General features: G+C 41.7%; 1 protein-coding gene across 1 annotated transcript in view; it reads left to right on the forward strand.

The window, feature by feature from the left end:
• The window catches only part of LOC140907760 (potassium voltage-gated channel subfamily KQT member 1), a 744,183-nt gene that overhangs the window by 76,386 nt on the left and 651,739 nt on the right, over positions 1-16,058 (forward strand). The window contains exons 4-5 of the mRNA XM_073334512.1: positions 10,323-10,401; positions 12,320-12,416. Coding sequence (XP_073190613.1) covers positions 10,323-10,401; positions 12,320-12,416 — 176 coding nt within the window. The remainder of the gene's footprint in view (positions 1-10,322; positions 10,402-12,319; positions 12,417-16,058) is intronic.

The following is a 16,058-nucleotide window of genomic DNA, read 5'->3' on the forward strand; positions in this document are numbered from 1 at the left end:
GATAATGCTGTCTGCTTCTTGTTTTAGAGTGTCACCTGAAAGTGAGAACAGATGTTTGCATGGCACTGTTGTAGCTGGCATTGCAAGAGATTTACATTTTCAGATGCGCTAAATGTAAGAGGGGGAATAGTGCCACTATTGTGGGGAACTTTCCTGGCTTCTGTACTGCCCCGGTGAAGTGCGCTAGTGAAAGGATATGAGTCCTCGCTCCCACTTCCTTTACCCAGTGGCCTCCCTGTCCTTGAGGACTCCCATTCCACTATCCTGTCTGGCAGAGTCCTAGTAACCCAACAAGGCTGGGCCCAGGATTCCTGGGGGGCTTGACCCCCAACCCTGCTGTGGTCACCTAGGACGGGGGCAAGGGTGTCCCCACTCCGGGGTACTCTCTCTGCCCTGGGCACTTCTCTGACCCACTGACCATTACATACAATTTAAAGCAAATGCAAGTTATTTAATCAACAATTTTAAAAAGAATAAGGAAAAATGGGAAAGGTGAAAGGAAAAGCATCAACCCACTCTGTGGCAGGGAACGTCACAAACAGGGTCTCTGGAACGTCAGGGCAGTTCACAGCCTGTTCCTTGTAAGTCTCAGGCCCTGGCTGTGCTGCAGGGATGCTGTGGGTTGGACACTTGCTATGGCGGTGGCCACATGCTCTCAGGCTCTAAGTGGTAGGACCCTTCTTCCCAGTGTTGCCCCCGCCCTGTTGGGGTTACATTCCAAGCCTGGCCTGCAGAGTCTCTTGGCTGAGGTGTCTCCCTGTGCTTGGCCCACTGCCCAGGGTCCCCCTCACTCTCCGCAGCTGCTCACCGCACCCAGCTCTGGACTGCTCCAGCCCCAGCTGCACCACTCTGTCTCAGCACTGCTGCTCTGCCTCCAGCTCCCCGGGCTGTTTCTTTGCCCCTCTGGCTCTGGTTGCTGCAGCTCTGCTCCCAGGACAGGGTCTGCTCTCTCTGGGATGCTTTTCTGGTCCACCTGGATCTGGCACAGTTCTGCTCCCCAGCTCAGCTTGGGCCCCTGCTTTCTCCTTAGCTCAGCCCCACTCTGTCTGACCCAGGCAAATCCAGCTCACATGGGGGACGGGAGCTCCCTGGCCTCCTGACTCCCTGATTAGCTTGCCCGCCCTGTCATTCAGGCTGACCTGGAGCATTGGCCTCTCTGCATTGTTCCTGGGGACTATCAATCTCAGGATCCTGATTTCCCATAGACCCTTCCCCTTTTAGTACTGGAAGCTAGCCAACCAAAACACCCCCCACTGAATGTTAATAAAGGGGCAACAGTCCCCTTACATAAAGATTGATATGTCCCTTCATCTTCAACCACCATTCCAGAAGACATGCATCCACACTGACGATAGTTTCTGCTCGATAATGATTCAAAGCAGTACAAACTGACACATGTTCACTTTCATCATCTGAGTCAGATGCCACCAGCAGAAGGTTGATTTTCTTTTCTGATGGTTGGAGTTCTGTAGTTTCAGTATCGGAGTATTGCTCTTTTAAGACTTCTGAAAGCATGCTCCACACCTCGTCCCTCTCAGATTTTGGAAGGCACTTCAGATTCTTAAACCTTGGGTCGAGTGCTATAGCTCGCTTTAGAAATCTCACATCGGTACCTTCTTTGCGTTTTGTCAAATCTGCAGTGAAAGTGTTCTTAAAACAAACATGTGCTGGGTCTTCATCAGAGACTGCTATAGTATGAAATATATGGCAGAATGCAGGTAAAACAGAGCAGAGGACATACAATTCTCCCCAAGGAGTTCAGTCAAAATTTAATTAACACATTATCTTTTTAACATGTGTCATCAGCATGGAAACATGCCCTCTGGAATGGTAGCTGAAGCATGAAGGAGCATTCAAATGTTTAGCATATCTGGTGCGTAAATACCTTGCAATGCCAGCTACAAAAGTGCCAGTGAATGCCTGTTCTCACTTTCAGGTGACATTGTAAATAAGAAGCAGGCAGCATTTATCTCCTGTAAATGTAAACAAACTTGTTTGTCTTATCAATTGGCTGAATAAGAAGTAGGACTGAGTGGACTTGTAGGCTCTAAAGTTTTACATTGTTTTGGTTTTGAGTTACGGGTTTTTGTTTTTTAACAAAAAAAATCTACATTTGTAAATAGTACTTATACAATAAAGAGATTGCATTATAGTACATGTATGAGGTGAATTGAAAAATACTATTTCTATTTTTACAGTGCAAATATTTGTAATGAAAATTAAAGTGAGCACTGTACACTTTGTATTCTGTGTTGTAATTTACGGCAATATATTTGAAAATGTAGAAAAACATCCAAAATAGCTTATAAATTTCAATTGGTATTCTATTTAAAAGTGCAATTAAAACTGCAATTGATTGTTTTTTTTAATCGCAGTTAATTTTTTTGAGTTAATCGCGTGAGTTAACTGATTAGTCGACAGCCCTAATAGCTGTGTTTATATATGGGCAATTGCATGTGCCATCTCTTGAGGGATGTGGGAACTGATTCAGTGCATGGCGCTTCATTGTTTGCGGACATAATGATTCTGATGCAGACACAGTTAAAGTGGTCTGGTAAATTTGGCCTTGTAAGGAAGTTGTCTATGGTTTTTTGTTTTTTAATAAAATGCCAAAACGTTCTGTGAATTTTTTTTGAAAACTTTAATTTTTTTTGCAAAAAAAAATTATACAGCCAATTGTATGAGACTAGGTCAGTTATAGAACATATCATGAGCCAGAACTTGAAACAATCTATGTATGCAGCAACCTTTGCTCCCCATTGCTTTCCCAGGATTATATTTAAATTAAGTAGCTTCCATAAATAATTATCTGACAGAATATTCATTTGAATGCAGGATAAGCTACATAAATCCTGTTAGAATGTTTTCAACTTGATCTATATTCAGTATGCTGTCACATTACATACTACAGTAGCAATTAGTGTTTGTATAGTATTGGAGAGCATACAGTGCACTTTAAATGCTAAGTGTAAATTGTGAGCACAGGGTTGCAACTTCTTTGTTAAGACACATCAGAATGTTTAAGTATAGAGAATGTGGGAGGTTATGGACAAAAGAGGTGTAAATACTGTTTTATTCTTGTGGGAATTAAGGCTCATTGGGGAAATACATTTGGAAGTACGGTTGTTACTGTTGCGTTGTAGAAGAAACTCTGTGTACTAGTCCTATTGCTAGACTTGGCTGTGGGGCTATACATTTGCTTTGTAGATGTTCAGGGTCCGGCTCAGGCTGGAGCCTGGGCTCTGGGACCCCGCAAGGCCAGAGGGTTCCCAGAGCCTTGGCTCCAGTTGGAACCCAATATAGGTTTATTATTGGCTTCAGCAGGAGCAGTGTTGGGTCAACACTCAACACTTTTGAAAATTCCACTCTGAATGTTTATACTTAAGCTTTTTGTAAAAGATAAATAGTGGGCACAGGCAAAGATAAGATGAGGGATTGCAAGGTCACATGCTATCCTTTTTGCTGCATTACAGAAATGTCATTACAGATGACTTTTTGTAATTAATGTTCATTCACCAGGGGCTTGGGAGCTTATGCTTTGAAATAAATATTAGGCAGGTTATGTTCAAGGGTGTTGTGTGTGCATTATTATCCCATATTGTCTGCCTTTAGCAATGGGCCTGTGTGGAATATATTCATATGCACCTTCAAAGTTTGTTATGGAATGAGACAGGACTGTGAAGGAGCACCTGTACATTGAATGTGAAATTCCAGTCAAGTTATATAAGCCTACCAGTGTTGTGCCAATAAAACACTGAGTGAATGTTAGAGAAAAACCACATTATTGTAAGTCAGAACTCAAAGTATGTGCATACAGGCTGTTTATTTTGAGTCCTTACAGACAGATTTTCACTGGACCACTAAAAAGCATATATCCAGCCTAAGAGCTATCTCCAGACCATAAACTTCATACCATAAACTACTAGAGCTGCTAAAAACAATTCAAAGTTTTTGTTAAAAAGGATTTTTTTTTGTTTTTTGTACTTGAAAAATGGGTGAATTGTTTTTGCTCAAAATCACCGGATATTGAAAGTTGTAGACCAAATGTAAAGATATTGGGAAAATTAGAAATCAAATTGTTGAGTTAATAATAGAAACACTTGGCTGTAGGTATTACTATGTGCTCTGCCTATTATGTGCTATGCCTATATGTATAAATAAGAAATACTTGCTTAGCAAGCTGACTTTTGTCCATGGACAAACAGCTGGTGGCTTACCATGGTTGCTGTCCTTTCAGGCATTATATGCTTTCAAAATCAGCCAGATCTGGCAGTAAATTCTGGCTATGCTGTGACTTCACAGCTTCGTGTATTTTAAATGCTGACCTATACGGTGGCAGAGAGGCAAATGCAGCAGCAACAAGAAACATAGTTAACGAACTGGCACAAGTTTTAGAGGCAACAAGGGATAATTTTTTCACCAGTGTTGGACTTGCTGCCCCAAAAAACTAACTTTGGCTGGCACAATGAGAAGGAACAAGCCTGAAATTCCTGTTCAGTTCCTTTCCAACTGGCAAAACCTGTCCACTCCAGTTTTGTTTGGTTTCCAGGAAAATATGACCCTTGTGACTTATGTACCCAAAAAGGGGAAAGCAGTATTACTGTTGTCGTCTATGCACTCAGATGCTTCTGCCTCTGGGGCTGAAGCAAAACAGATACAATTAATTTTTATAACAAAACAAAAGGACATGTGTGATGGTATCCTCATCCATCACAAAATGGATAGGCAAACGCTGGCTGATAGTAGTTTTTGCGAACATTTTGGACGTATGTCTGAATGCATATATTATTTGGATGTTGTTGAATTGTACCTGGCTTAATAAATCCTTAAGTAAGAGAGAGATGTTTTTCAGGGACCTGGTCATAGAAATGAAGAAACCACTGGTGCACGAAAGCAACACTGCAGCCTGTCTCAGGCTTCTAGGGAAATAGTGCTTAATGTGCTAGGTACTGATCCAGAGCCTAAGAAACAGGAAAGATGTTACGTCTGTTCCAGAGAATGAGACCAAAAAACCTCTAAAATGTGAAATTGTACATTTAGAACATATGTCACTTATTTGCCCCATTTGTTCCACATAGTAGGCTATTTACTGCCATTTTGCTGAGTTTGTGCCTCATACAGGGGCATGCACAGACATTTAACTTTGACCCCTTTAGGGGGGGCATGTTCTGTGTTCCCCCCCAGCAGGAGCTCACTCACAGACTGAGACTGGCAGATTGGGACTGACAGGAAATTGGTGGGGCAGGGAAAACAAGTGGGAAGAGGGGAGAGATCTCTGAACAGCCAGGATGAGAGGTGGGAAAGAAGACTGAGACTGGGATGAGGAACCATGGCTGAAGAAAAGAAAGGATTGAGCCAGGGACAAGTTGCTGGAGATGGGGAAGGAGGAGTCAAGATTGTGGGGAATGGATAAAAAGGTCTGTACCCACTAGACATGCTCCTCTCCAGAGCCTCATCAGTGCCAAGATTCCTGAGTCTCAACATTCCTCTAGTGTCAGCAACTATCTGAAACCCACTGGCAAAGTGTCTCATCTCTCTTCTGTGTCATAGAATCCTAGAATATCAGAGTTGGAAGGGACCTCAGGAGGTCATCTAGTCCTACCCCCTGCTCAAAGCAGGACCAATCCCCAACTAAATCATCCCAGCCAGGGCTTTGTCTAGCCTGACCTTAAAAACCTCAAAGGAAGGAGATTCCACCACCTCCCTAGGTAACCCATTCCAGTGCTTCGCCACCCTCGTAGTGAAATAGTGTTTCCTAATATCCAACCTAAACCTCCCCCATGGCAACTTGAGACCATTACTCCTTGTTCTGTCATCTACTACCACTGAGAACAGTCTAGATCCATCCTCTTTGGAACCCCCTTTCAGGTAGTTGAAAGCAGCTATCAAATCCCCCCTCATTTTCTCTTCTGCAGACTAAACAATCCCAGTTGCCTCAGCCTCTCCTCATAAGTCATGTGTTCTAGTCCCCTAATCATTTTTGTTGCCCTCCGCTGGACGCTTTCCAATTTTTCCACATCCTTCTTGCAGTGTGGGGCCCAAAACTGGACACAATACTCCAGATGAGGCCTCGCCAAGGTCGAATAGAGGGAAACAATCACATCCCTTGATCTGCTGGCAATGCCCCCTACTAATACATCCCAAAATGCCGGTAGCCTTCTTGGCAACAAGGGCACACTGTTGACTCATATCCAGCTTCTTGTCCACTGTAACCCCTAGGTCCTTTTCTGCAGAACTGCTGCCTAGCCATTCTGTCCCTAGTCTGTAGCAGTGCATGGGATTCTTCCCTCCTAAGTGCAGGACTCTGCACTTGTCCTTGTTGAACCTCATCAGATTTCTTTTGGCCCAATTCTCTAATTTGTCTAAGTCCTTCTATATCCTATCCCTACTGTCCAGCATACCTACCACTCCTCCTAGTTTAGTGTCCTCTACAAACTAGCTGAGGGTGCAGTCCACGCCATCCTCCAGATCATTTATGAAGATATTGAACAAAACCGGCCCCAGGACCGACCCTTGGGGCACTCCAGTTGATACCGGCTGCCAACTAGACGTGGAGCCAATGATCGCTACCCATTGAGCCTGACCATCTAGCCAGCTTTCTGTTCACCTTATAGTCCATTCATCCAGCCCATACTTCTTTAACTTGCTGGCAAAAATACTGTGGGAGACTGTGTATCAAAAGCTTTGCTAAAGTCAAGGAATAACACATCCACTGCTTTCCCTTCATCCACAGAGCCAGTTATCTCATCATAGAAGGCAATTAGATTAGTCAGGCATGATTTGCCCGTGGTGAATCCATGCTGACTGTTTCTGATCACTTTCCTCTGCTCTAAGTGCTTCAGAATTGATTCTTTGAGGACCTTCTCCATGATTTTTCCAGGGACTGAGGAGGCTGACTGGCCTGTAGTTCCCCGGATCCTCCTCCTTCCCTTTTTTTAAAGATGGGCACTACATTAGCCTTTTTCCAGTCATCTGGGACCTCCCCTGATCGCCATGAGTTTTCAAAGATAATGACCAATGGCTCTGCAATCACATCCGCCAACTTCGTTAGCACTCTTGGATGCAGTGCATCCCGCCCCATGGACTTGTGCCCGTCCAGCTTTTCTAAATAGTCCCGAATCACTTCTTTCTCCACAGAGGGCTGGTCACCTCTGCCCAGTGCAGTAGTCTGGGAGTGGACCTTGTTTGTGAAGACCTAGGCAAAAAAAGCATTGAGTACATTAGCACGACATCACCCTTGTTGCTCACGCTTCTAAACTTAATCCAGAGACTCTCAGGTTTTTCTGCAGTTTCATACCAGAGCTCCTTTATGTCAGTCCACATAAAGGATGACTACTTACTACTGCTATCATTTACCTTGCTAGCTCAAGTTGCAGGGGTCTGTGTGGTGGAGCTAAAGGTTTTAGTCTTACTGATGTCCCATATGGGTATCAATATGATGCTACTGGATGGAATTCGTGTGTTCAGTTTGCTTTTTTAAAAGCCTAAGTAACTTCTCACACACACACCCCATTTTCAAAGAGCTCTAAGGTTCCAAAGTCAAATGCTCAAAAGTTGGGAAATGCCAGAATAAGGGTTGGTTGTGCAACCTTAATTTGTCCCCCTTGTGGATATGTATTGTGATAGTCTTTAATTAGATGATTGCATCCTGGTTTTTTCCCACAGCACCTCTGCCTTAATCAGTTCATAGGCCTATTTAGTTTTGGGTCCACCTCTTCCCAGAACTCAAAGACCTATGGCCTCAGCCACAGGGAGGGACTACAAAGTCCAGAGAACAGAGTACTTTGGGTAACAAATGTGAAAAAAGGGATGGGAGTGAGGATATCGGTCCAATGCAGGATCCAGAGGGGATGCTAAGCAGAAAACCCCAGTCAGTGCCCACTGCTCCACAAAGGAGTCAGAGGATTCAGGGGTGCCACCTAGAGAAAATCTGCCTGGATACCGGATACCAGTAGAGAATAGAAGAGGGCACTTCCCCTTCCAACTTGCTCCACCTGGACAGATGGGTCAGCAGTGAACGGGGATCACTCTTCCTCAGGATCCACTTGAGGAAAATGAGAGAAGGAGGAGACAAGGCTGCCCTTGCCTCCTGGAGCACACAACAGGGTAAGAGCAGGGTGGGCAGCTCCATGCACTGGCTGAGTGCTATAATCCCTCTGATCCTAATCCCAGACATTTTAGAGTCTGGTGGTACCAGCCAGGACCAACTTCCAGTGAATCAAGGGGGACTCCCTCACCTGCACATAGAGATGGGGTTGTGTAGGAGGGGTTCTGCAAGGAGGGTCTTCTCCACAGTGGCTGCTACGGACCTGGTCACTGACACTAGATGCTTCCAGGTCCTGAGTAGGTCCCAGTAAAAGACTGGTAGCTCCGAGAGGTCTCAGGAGATAAGAGCTGCCTGGCATATTGGAGCTGATGGAGACAGATGTGCACCAAAATGCTTCATGTATGACTACCTGCACTGTCGCTGAAGGGCCTGAATGCAGGAGCTGTGGACCTGCCTGGATGCAGAGCAGGCCTGGTCTGCCCTCCCATAAGGGGAGGCTCAGGACAGCCACAGAGACCCAGTGCAGACTGGCCAGAAAAACTCCAGAAACGTGTTCTGGAGGCTGTCTAGGGTTCCTGTAGGGTGCTCTCAATGTGCTGAAGTGGTGCCAGAGCATAGACCGGACAGGTTGACAACCAGTGTCCTCCCGAAAAGGACAGGAAGTGCACAAGGGACTTGCTGTAGGGATGAAGCAGGGCTGTGTAGTGAAGGAGACTGACTGTAGGACCCTTGCCTTATTTGTTGCAAAAGTTGGAAGATGTGTAGTGAATGAGGCAGGGGTCTGCCGTAGTAAAGGAGTTGAATGCTACCATGGAGAATTGAATTATAGACTTGCAATTAGACTAAGGTTTCTAACCATCAGAGGAGTGAAGTTTTGGAATAGCCTTCCAAGGGAAGCAGTGGGGGCAAAATACTTATCTGGCTTTAAGATTAAACTCTAAGTTTATGGAGGAGATTGTATGATGGGATAACATGATTTTTGGTAATTAATTGATCTTTAAATATTCATGGTAAATAGGCCCAATGATCTGTGATGGGATGTTGGATGGGGTTGGATCTGAGTTACTACAGAGAATTCTTTCCTGGGTATCTGGCTGGTGAATCTTGCCCATATGCTCAGGGTTTAGCTGATCGCTATATTTGGGGTGGGAAGGAATTTTCCTCCAGGGCAGATTGGAAGAGGCCCTGAAGCTTTTTCGCCTTCCTTTGTAGCATGGGGCACAGCTTACTTGCTGGAGGATTCTCTGCACCTTGAAGTCTTTAAACCATAATTTGAGGACTTCAATAGCTCAGACATAGGTGAGAGGTTTTTTGCAGGAGTGGGTGGGTGAGATTCTGTGGCCTGCATTGTGCAGGAGGTCAGACTAGATCATAATGGTCCGATGTGATGCTGGATAAGGCACTTGAAGCAAACTTTTCCGTGCATGCTTTGAGACTACTGGGTCTTATGTGCAGAAGTGCTGAGGACTCAGAAGTGTGACTGAAGTCAATGGGAGAGCTATTCTTTGAACATATTAAGTGTGATATAATGCTAATGAAACATCAGGTCCTAGGTGTGCCAAATTGGGCACCCAAATAGGTGGATACTTTTGACCTTAATCTCTTTGTGCCTTAGTTCCCTATCTTTAAAATGGGGATAACACCCTTTCCTCTCACAGGGGTGTTGTGGAAATAAATTTAATAATTGTGAAACATTCTAAAACTATAATGGTGAGGACCATGAGGAGGAAATAATTGCGCCTTAGAACAAGGTTTAAATAGCGTGCAGTGAATAAGGCATGGGTAACGCATTGAATGATGATGAGGAAACAAAATACATTAAACGCTATCCCTCCTGTGCACTGAGTGAGGTAGGAGTCCTGAGGAAAAAAAAATAGAATGTAATCATGTAATTAAAGACTGCATCATAATGCATACAGCACAGTGGAGTCAAATTAAGGTATCCTGAGCAACCTGAATTCTGGCATTTCCTAAACTTTGAGTGCTTGAGTTTCCAACCTTAACATTCTTTTAGCATGTGTATGGGGAGTGGGATGGGGGTGCTCATTTTCTGAAGTGGAAATAATAGGGAGTTTTGATGTGATTACCAAACATGCTTTCATTTGGCCTAAACCAGATTTTAATCTTGGTTTTCCAGATGTGAAACTCTGCTATGTTAACTCACTGTTCCAACAAAACTCTACTAAAGTCATTTGGTTTTTGTTTGCTTTTTTCATCTGGTGTTCAGTGACTGTTTAAGTGCATAAGTCTAATGTTCAATGTGTTTTTTTAATAGATCTTATTGTTGTGATAGCCTCAATTATTGTTCTGAGTGTAGGATCAAATGGGCAGGTGTTCGCCACATCTGCCATAAGGTACGTTCTTCTAGTGACTGTAATGTAACTAAATACAAGATGGGTTTATAGATGCATGCTCAATTGTTATTACCAAAGATTATCAAAATGTCAAGGTAAATGGACTATGAAGAACTCAGAGTACCATTGTGCCTCGGTCACTGATTGGGAAAGGCAGCATCGAGGCAACGCATACTGCATGGGTGTGAGTGTGGAAGCAGAGAGGACACAACTAAAGAAACATTATGTCCCATACAAAACATCCAACACTCGTTCTGAAGAGGAAAAAAGAATATTACAGCACGTTGATTTATTTAAGTAGTAATCCAGACACCACTTAATTCACTTGGTACTTTTTTGGAGAATGTGTAATTACTTCACTTAAATCCATCAAAGCACAATTGCATTTTATCTGGCACAGGTAACACATACCATGCAGGAACCAGACGCATTTGATTTATGCAGTGTTTGTTCAGCTTGCCCCAAGTAGCACAAAGTTGTTTTGGATGGTAAACTGAGTAAATACTGGAAAGGAGCGATAAGGAGTGGTGGAGGTGTATTCCCACTTTGCTTAATCCAGCAAAGGGGTGCTGCACCTCCTATAATGTGTTAAGTGCCCTCCCTCCCACTTGAGTTATTGGGAAGTGAGGAAGTCAGCACTTTGCAGGACTGGGCCCACATATATACAACTCCCTTTAGTATATGTCTAAGGTATTTACGGGGCACTGACTTTTGGCATATAAGAACTGACAAGATTATGAAGACATAAATGTCCAGAACAAATATGTACTTTCTGTTCCCACAGGTGAATGTGTATGTTAAGATTTGTTTAATTTAGGGCTACCAATTAATCACAGTTAACTCACACAATTAACTAAAAAAAAATTAATCGGAATTTAAAAAATTATTTGCAATAAATCTCACTGCTAAATAATGGAATACCAATTAAAAATGATTAAATATTTTTCTACATTTTCAAATATATTGATTTCTATTACAACACAGAATACAGCATACAGTGCTCACTTTATATTTTTGATTACAAAGATTTGGACTGTAAAAATGCTAAAAAGATAGTATTTTTCAATTCACCTCATACAAGTATTGTAGCGCAATCTCTTTATTGTGAAAGTGTAACTCACAAATGTAGATTTTTGTTACATAACTGCACTCAAACAAAACCATCTAAAACTTTAGAGGCTACAAGTCCACTCAGTCCTACTTCTTGTTCAGCCAATCGCTAAGACAGACAAATTTGTTTACATTTAGGGGAGATGATGCTGCCTGCTTCTTTACAATATCACCTGAAAGTGAGTACAGGTGTTCATATGGCACTGTTGTAGCTGACGTCTCAAGAGAGTCTGAAATTCATGTTCTGGTTGGTTACTTAAGTTGCATAGCATTGTCTCTACTCACTGATTGTTTTTAGTTACATAAATCATCCAATCAAAATGAGAATTGTGACTTTTACAGTTGAATATTCAATTCACGTTTTGCTTTTGGAAAATATCAAAGTTAAAAGTTTACTTTTTGCCAGTGTTCATGCTAGTAAAGTTTTGGTACTGAATGGTCTCAGAAAGCAAACATTTGAGAGTCACAAATAAGTAAAAATGTAATGTGCTTATGAGTATGAACAAATATATGTGTACAATTTATTTAACTATTTGGTATAATGATATACTATACATTTAAATACAGAGTAGTCTACAGTATTGAAATTATGGGTCCACACACAAAAGGTACCGAATAGCCTTAATCCACAGGCACATCTCTGGGAACAGAAGTTGCTCAGCATCCTGAAGAATGATCAGGAACATGGGGGTTTTTCTGTTTTTTTTTTATACTATATAAATGTACCCTGAAGGTTGTGTGCAGATTAAAAAAATAGTTTTGTATCGATATTTAAGTTTTTGATTTTCATTTCACATTTTTCTTTCAGAGGAATCCGGTTTCTCCAGATACTTCGCATGCTTCATGTAGATCGGCAGGGTGGCACTTGGAGACTCTTAGGATCAGTTGTTTTCATACATCGTCAGGTACTGGATATTTTAAAATTCCTAACACGTTGTCCATGAAGCTTATTCATCTCTTGGACTTCAAACCATGATCTGGTTTAAAATGAACAATTGTTGCAAGATAGAATGAATCACTTTCAAAGACAATCACGTTTCTTTTTATTTTTAAAACAGGAACACAATTAGGCTGAATATTTCTTTCAATCTGGGGGCTAGTAGGCACCAGCAGTGGTATTTTCTGGAAATTAGCATTATAGTTGTGAATAATGGTTCTCTGTGAAGTTTGATGGAACTATTCAGGCAGAATTTATTTAACATAGTTCCATGGTTTGTCTCACATATAAAAATGCTGCCAGCTGTATTTGCAGGAACTGTCTTCTAACGCAGGTTATTTTGGCAAAAAAACAAACCAGTTGAAAAATTTTAAGTGAACACATCAGCCGTTTTAACCATTCCTTTTTATTTAGCTACTTGGGGTTTCTAATCTGTGCTATAAATAAAAATATTAAATATAATGTGTTAACATGCAGGAAACACTATTTTATCTAAGGATATAGGCTGTGAAATAGAGGTAGATATTTCTATAAATAGCAGTCTGTTTTTGTTAAAGCTTGTACGTTTTACCATTACCTCTCCTGTTCAAAAGTACTTAAGCTTAAATAATCACTTTTCATATAGACTTTTTTACACATACTTTAGCAAATGAATGATTTAAAGGGTCACTTTTGAATCTTTTTTGGTGAAAACGGGTGCTCGAAGTTAACCATATCAACATATTATTGTCATCCTCTCTTACTCATCAGTCATATTATAGTGGCTTGTTCCACACTATAGATTTCTTCACCTTTAAAGCCAGTTATTTCTTCTCCTAGGATAGTCCTTCCTTCATATAAATCTGTTCTCCAATTAGTGTAAACAACTATAAACTTCCATCACAGCTGCCACCTGCATTTGCTTCAGCAGATCATTGTTATGTTACAGATGACTGGGAACTGCTTAAAGCAAAACACTGAAAATCTATAGTATAGTTATTCTTGTGCTATTAACATTTCTGCTGCACCACAGGTAACTTCAGATCCAGCAGGCTGAACTCCATTGAAAAACACTGAATTCCTGTTTAAAAAAAAAATCCCCAAACAAACAGCAAAAATTCCTCAACACAAATCCACTTCATTCCTAAATGACATGAGGAATTTTAATGGCCCATGTCAGTGTAAGCTTCATTGTTTATCTCTACGGTGCGTGGCTATCCATATAATACTGGACTAGACTCCTAAAGTATTTTCTTAGTATTCATAAGGCTTACTGTGGGGGTTTTCTGGGGGCAAATAAAAAAATACCTTGGAGAAGATAAGCCCATGAACTAAATGAATTTAAAGTTATATTACTCCAGAGAAGTGATTATGGTGATCTATAAACAGTCTTCATATCTGTGATGCTTGACCCAGGAGATCACCCACTGACACACGAGCAGTTCAAAATCAAAAATATTTTTTATTGACATTGGATAATTGTAGCTGAAACTGCAGTGAACAGAAGGGAAAACAACTTTTATTCCCCTCCAGTCTGCAATAGAAATTTGGGTTTTAAAGAAAAAAGGACCTCAGCTTCTTTTTCTTTGCAGCCAGCATACAAAGCAGACTTTCATTTGTTCTTGTTGCTGAATTGGACACTTTTTCAATACAAAATAGGATCCTAAATCCCTGAAAAGTGCACAAAAGGAAATTATTTGGGTCCCACTGAAAATAGATTCACTTGGATCTGTCTGTGCCCAGAAAAGCTTACTAAAGATTGAACCAATGCTTTCCATGTGTGTTTGAGTTTTACATATAGCTGTATTAGCTCACTGAAACCCGATTTGGCTAGGGCACTCAGCTATTTTCAGAAGGTTGAGCTTATACTAGTGTCTTTTGCCAAAGGCAACAGAACATGAGTCAGTATCACATATGGTGATGGAAAAACTTGGAAAAAATCATGCAGCTCACTGAAAAACTATTGAGTTAATTTACCCAGCTCCAGTTTAAGTCTCTAATCTCAGAGGTTCACTTATCCCTCATCTTGCTTTGTGAGCTGCCATAATGCTTCTAATAGAAGGTCAATTGATGGTTTTTCTAAGAGTTCTGAGTAGTATTATTATTTGAGATTTGTCATAATTAAAAATGTGTCCAGGTTTAAAAGAACTTCTTGACTTAAGCCCCTCAATACTGATCTGTCATGTTACCCTATATGCAAGTGTGATTTTGGCTTTCTTTGCACACCACCCCCCACTAACCTTGTTTCAGTCATAACTGCAAAGTATAGTGTGTTAGACTTCTGTGGGGGAGGAAAGGGAAAAGAAATATTTTTTGTCACTCTGTTGGTGTTTCACCTGATGAATAGCATCTTGGTCTGTTAGCTGTCCTTTTCAAAAGCATGAGAGTAAGCTTGGCTGTGTGGTAAGTGCAAGGACTGCAAGACCTGGACTCTTGAGTTGTGTATCTGGCCCTTCTACTGACTTCCTTGTTTTGGGCAAGTTATTTAACTTCTGTCTGTCACTTCAGCTATAAAATAGAGATAATAGTCTGAGCCTCGATTTCTGCAAAACTGTCAAGCAACTTTAGATGTTAGATCCTATATTAGTGCAACTATCAACTCCTATTTCTTTGTGCTCTAATTCACTTTTTGTTGAAATTTTTATATCCTATCTACATATCTCCTTAGTATAAGGCTGCTGGAACATTTTTAATATTTATATATACACACTTGCTATTGCAATATTTGTTTGTAAACATGTATGTACGTATTCAGAGTGGCCATTAGAGATGATCTGAGGAAGTGGTGTTTTCATCCAGACTGAGTTTTGACAAGGGTCCAGGCTTTAATGAATTGGGCTACGATTTAGAGATGCTGATGCTGAAATATCCTCGGTAGTTCTGGTGACATTTCAGCCACAGTGGTGGGAATCTCATGAGATCCTGCCCAACTCCACTAAAACTCATATTGGTCTGCCTCATTTTAAAGCCAATACTTCACATAGAAAATCTCTTCAACTATTGTCTGGCCTCCATTCCAAGGCAAAATCAGTGAGAAAGTAGTAGATTCTGTGTTCCAATTACTTGTGACATCTGCCAATAGCTTGGATGTTTTGTAGTTGGGCTCTTGTTTGAAGCAAGACACAGACAGCTTTTGTGGCACTAATATGGTACCTTCATTCAGTGGGAAGTGATGTCATCTCCGGGGGATGGAAGCGTAGGAACTTCATGCTCAGTTGGTGACTAGAACATCCACCTCCATTGGCTTTCTTGCCCTTTACAGCCTACAGAATTCAGGCTTTCCAAGTGTTAAATGGACACCCACAAATAGAGGCTGCTCAAGACTATCTGCTGCCCTAGGCAAAACTTCAGTGTGCTACCCCTCTCCTTATAAGCCTAGGATGGCAGATTTGACCCAGCTGTCCATCTGTCGAATTGGAGTGACTGGAATTGCAACCTGGTATATGGGGTCACAGAGCCACTCACATTTGGCCAGGACACCCCTCCATCATGATAGAGGGGCAGCTGGGACAAATTTGCTGCCCTGGGAAGGTGCCTAGTTTGTCTATACCTACAGTAACTAAACAATATCTTAGCATAATGAATGGATGATCGCTGCAGAAAGAGGAAGGACTTGGACAAGATAGCACAG

The sequence above is a fragment of the Lepidochelys kempii genome, chromosome 1 (assembly GCF_965140285.1).
Source record: "Lepidochelys kempii isolate rLepKem1 chromosome 1, rLepKem1.hap1, whole genome shotgun sequence".
Classification (NCBI taxonomy): Eukaryota; Metazoa; Chordata; order Testudines; family Cheloniidae; genus Lepidochelys; species Lepidochelys kempii.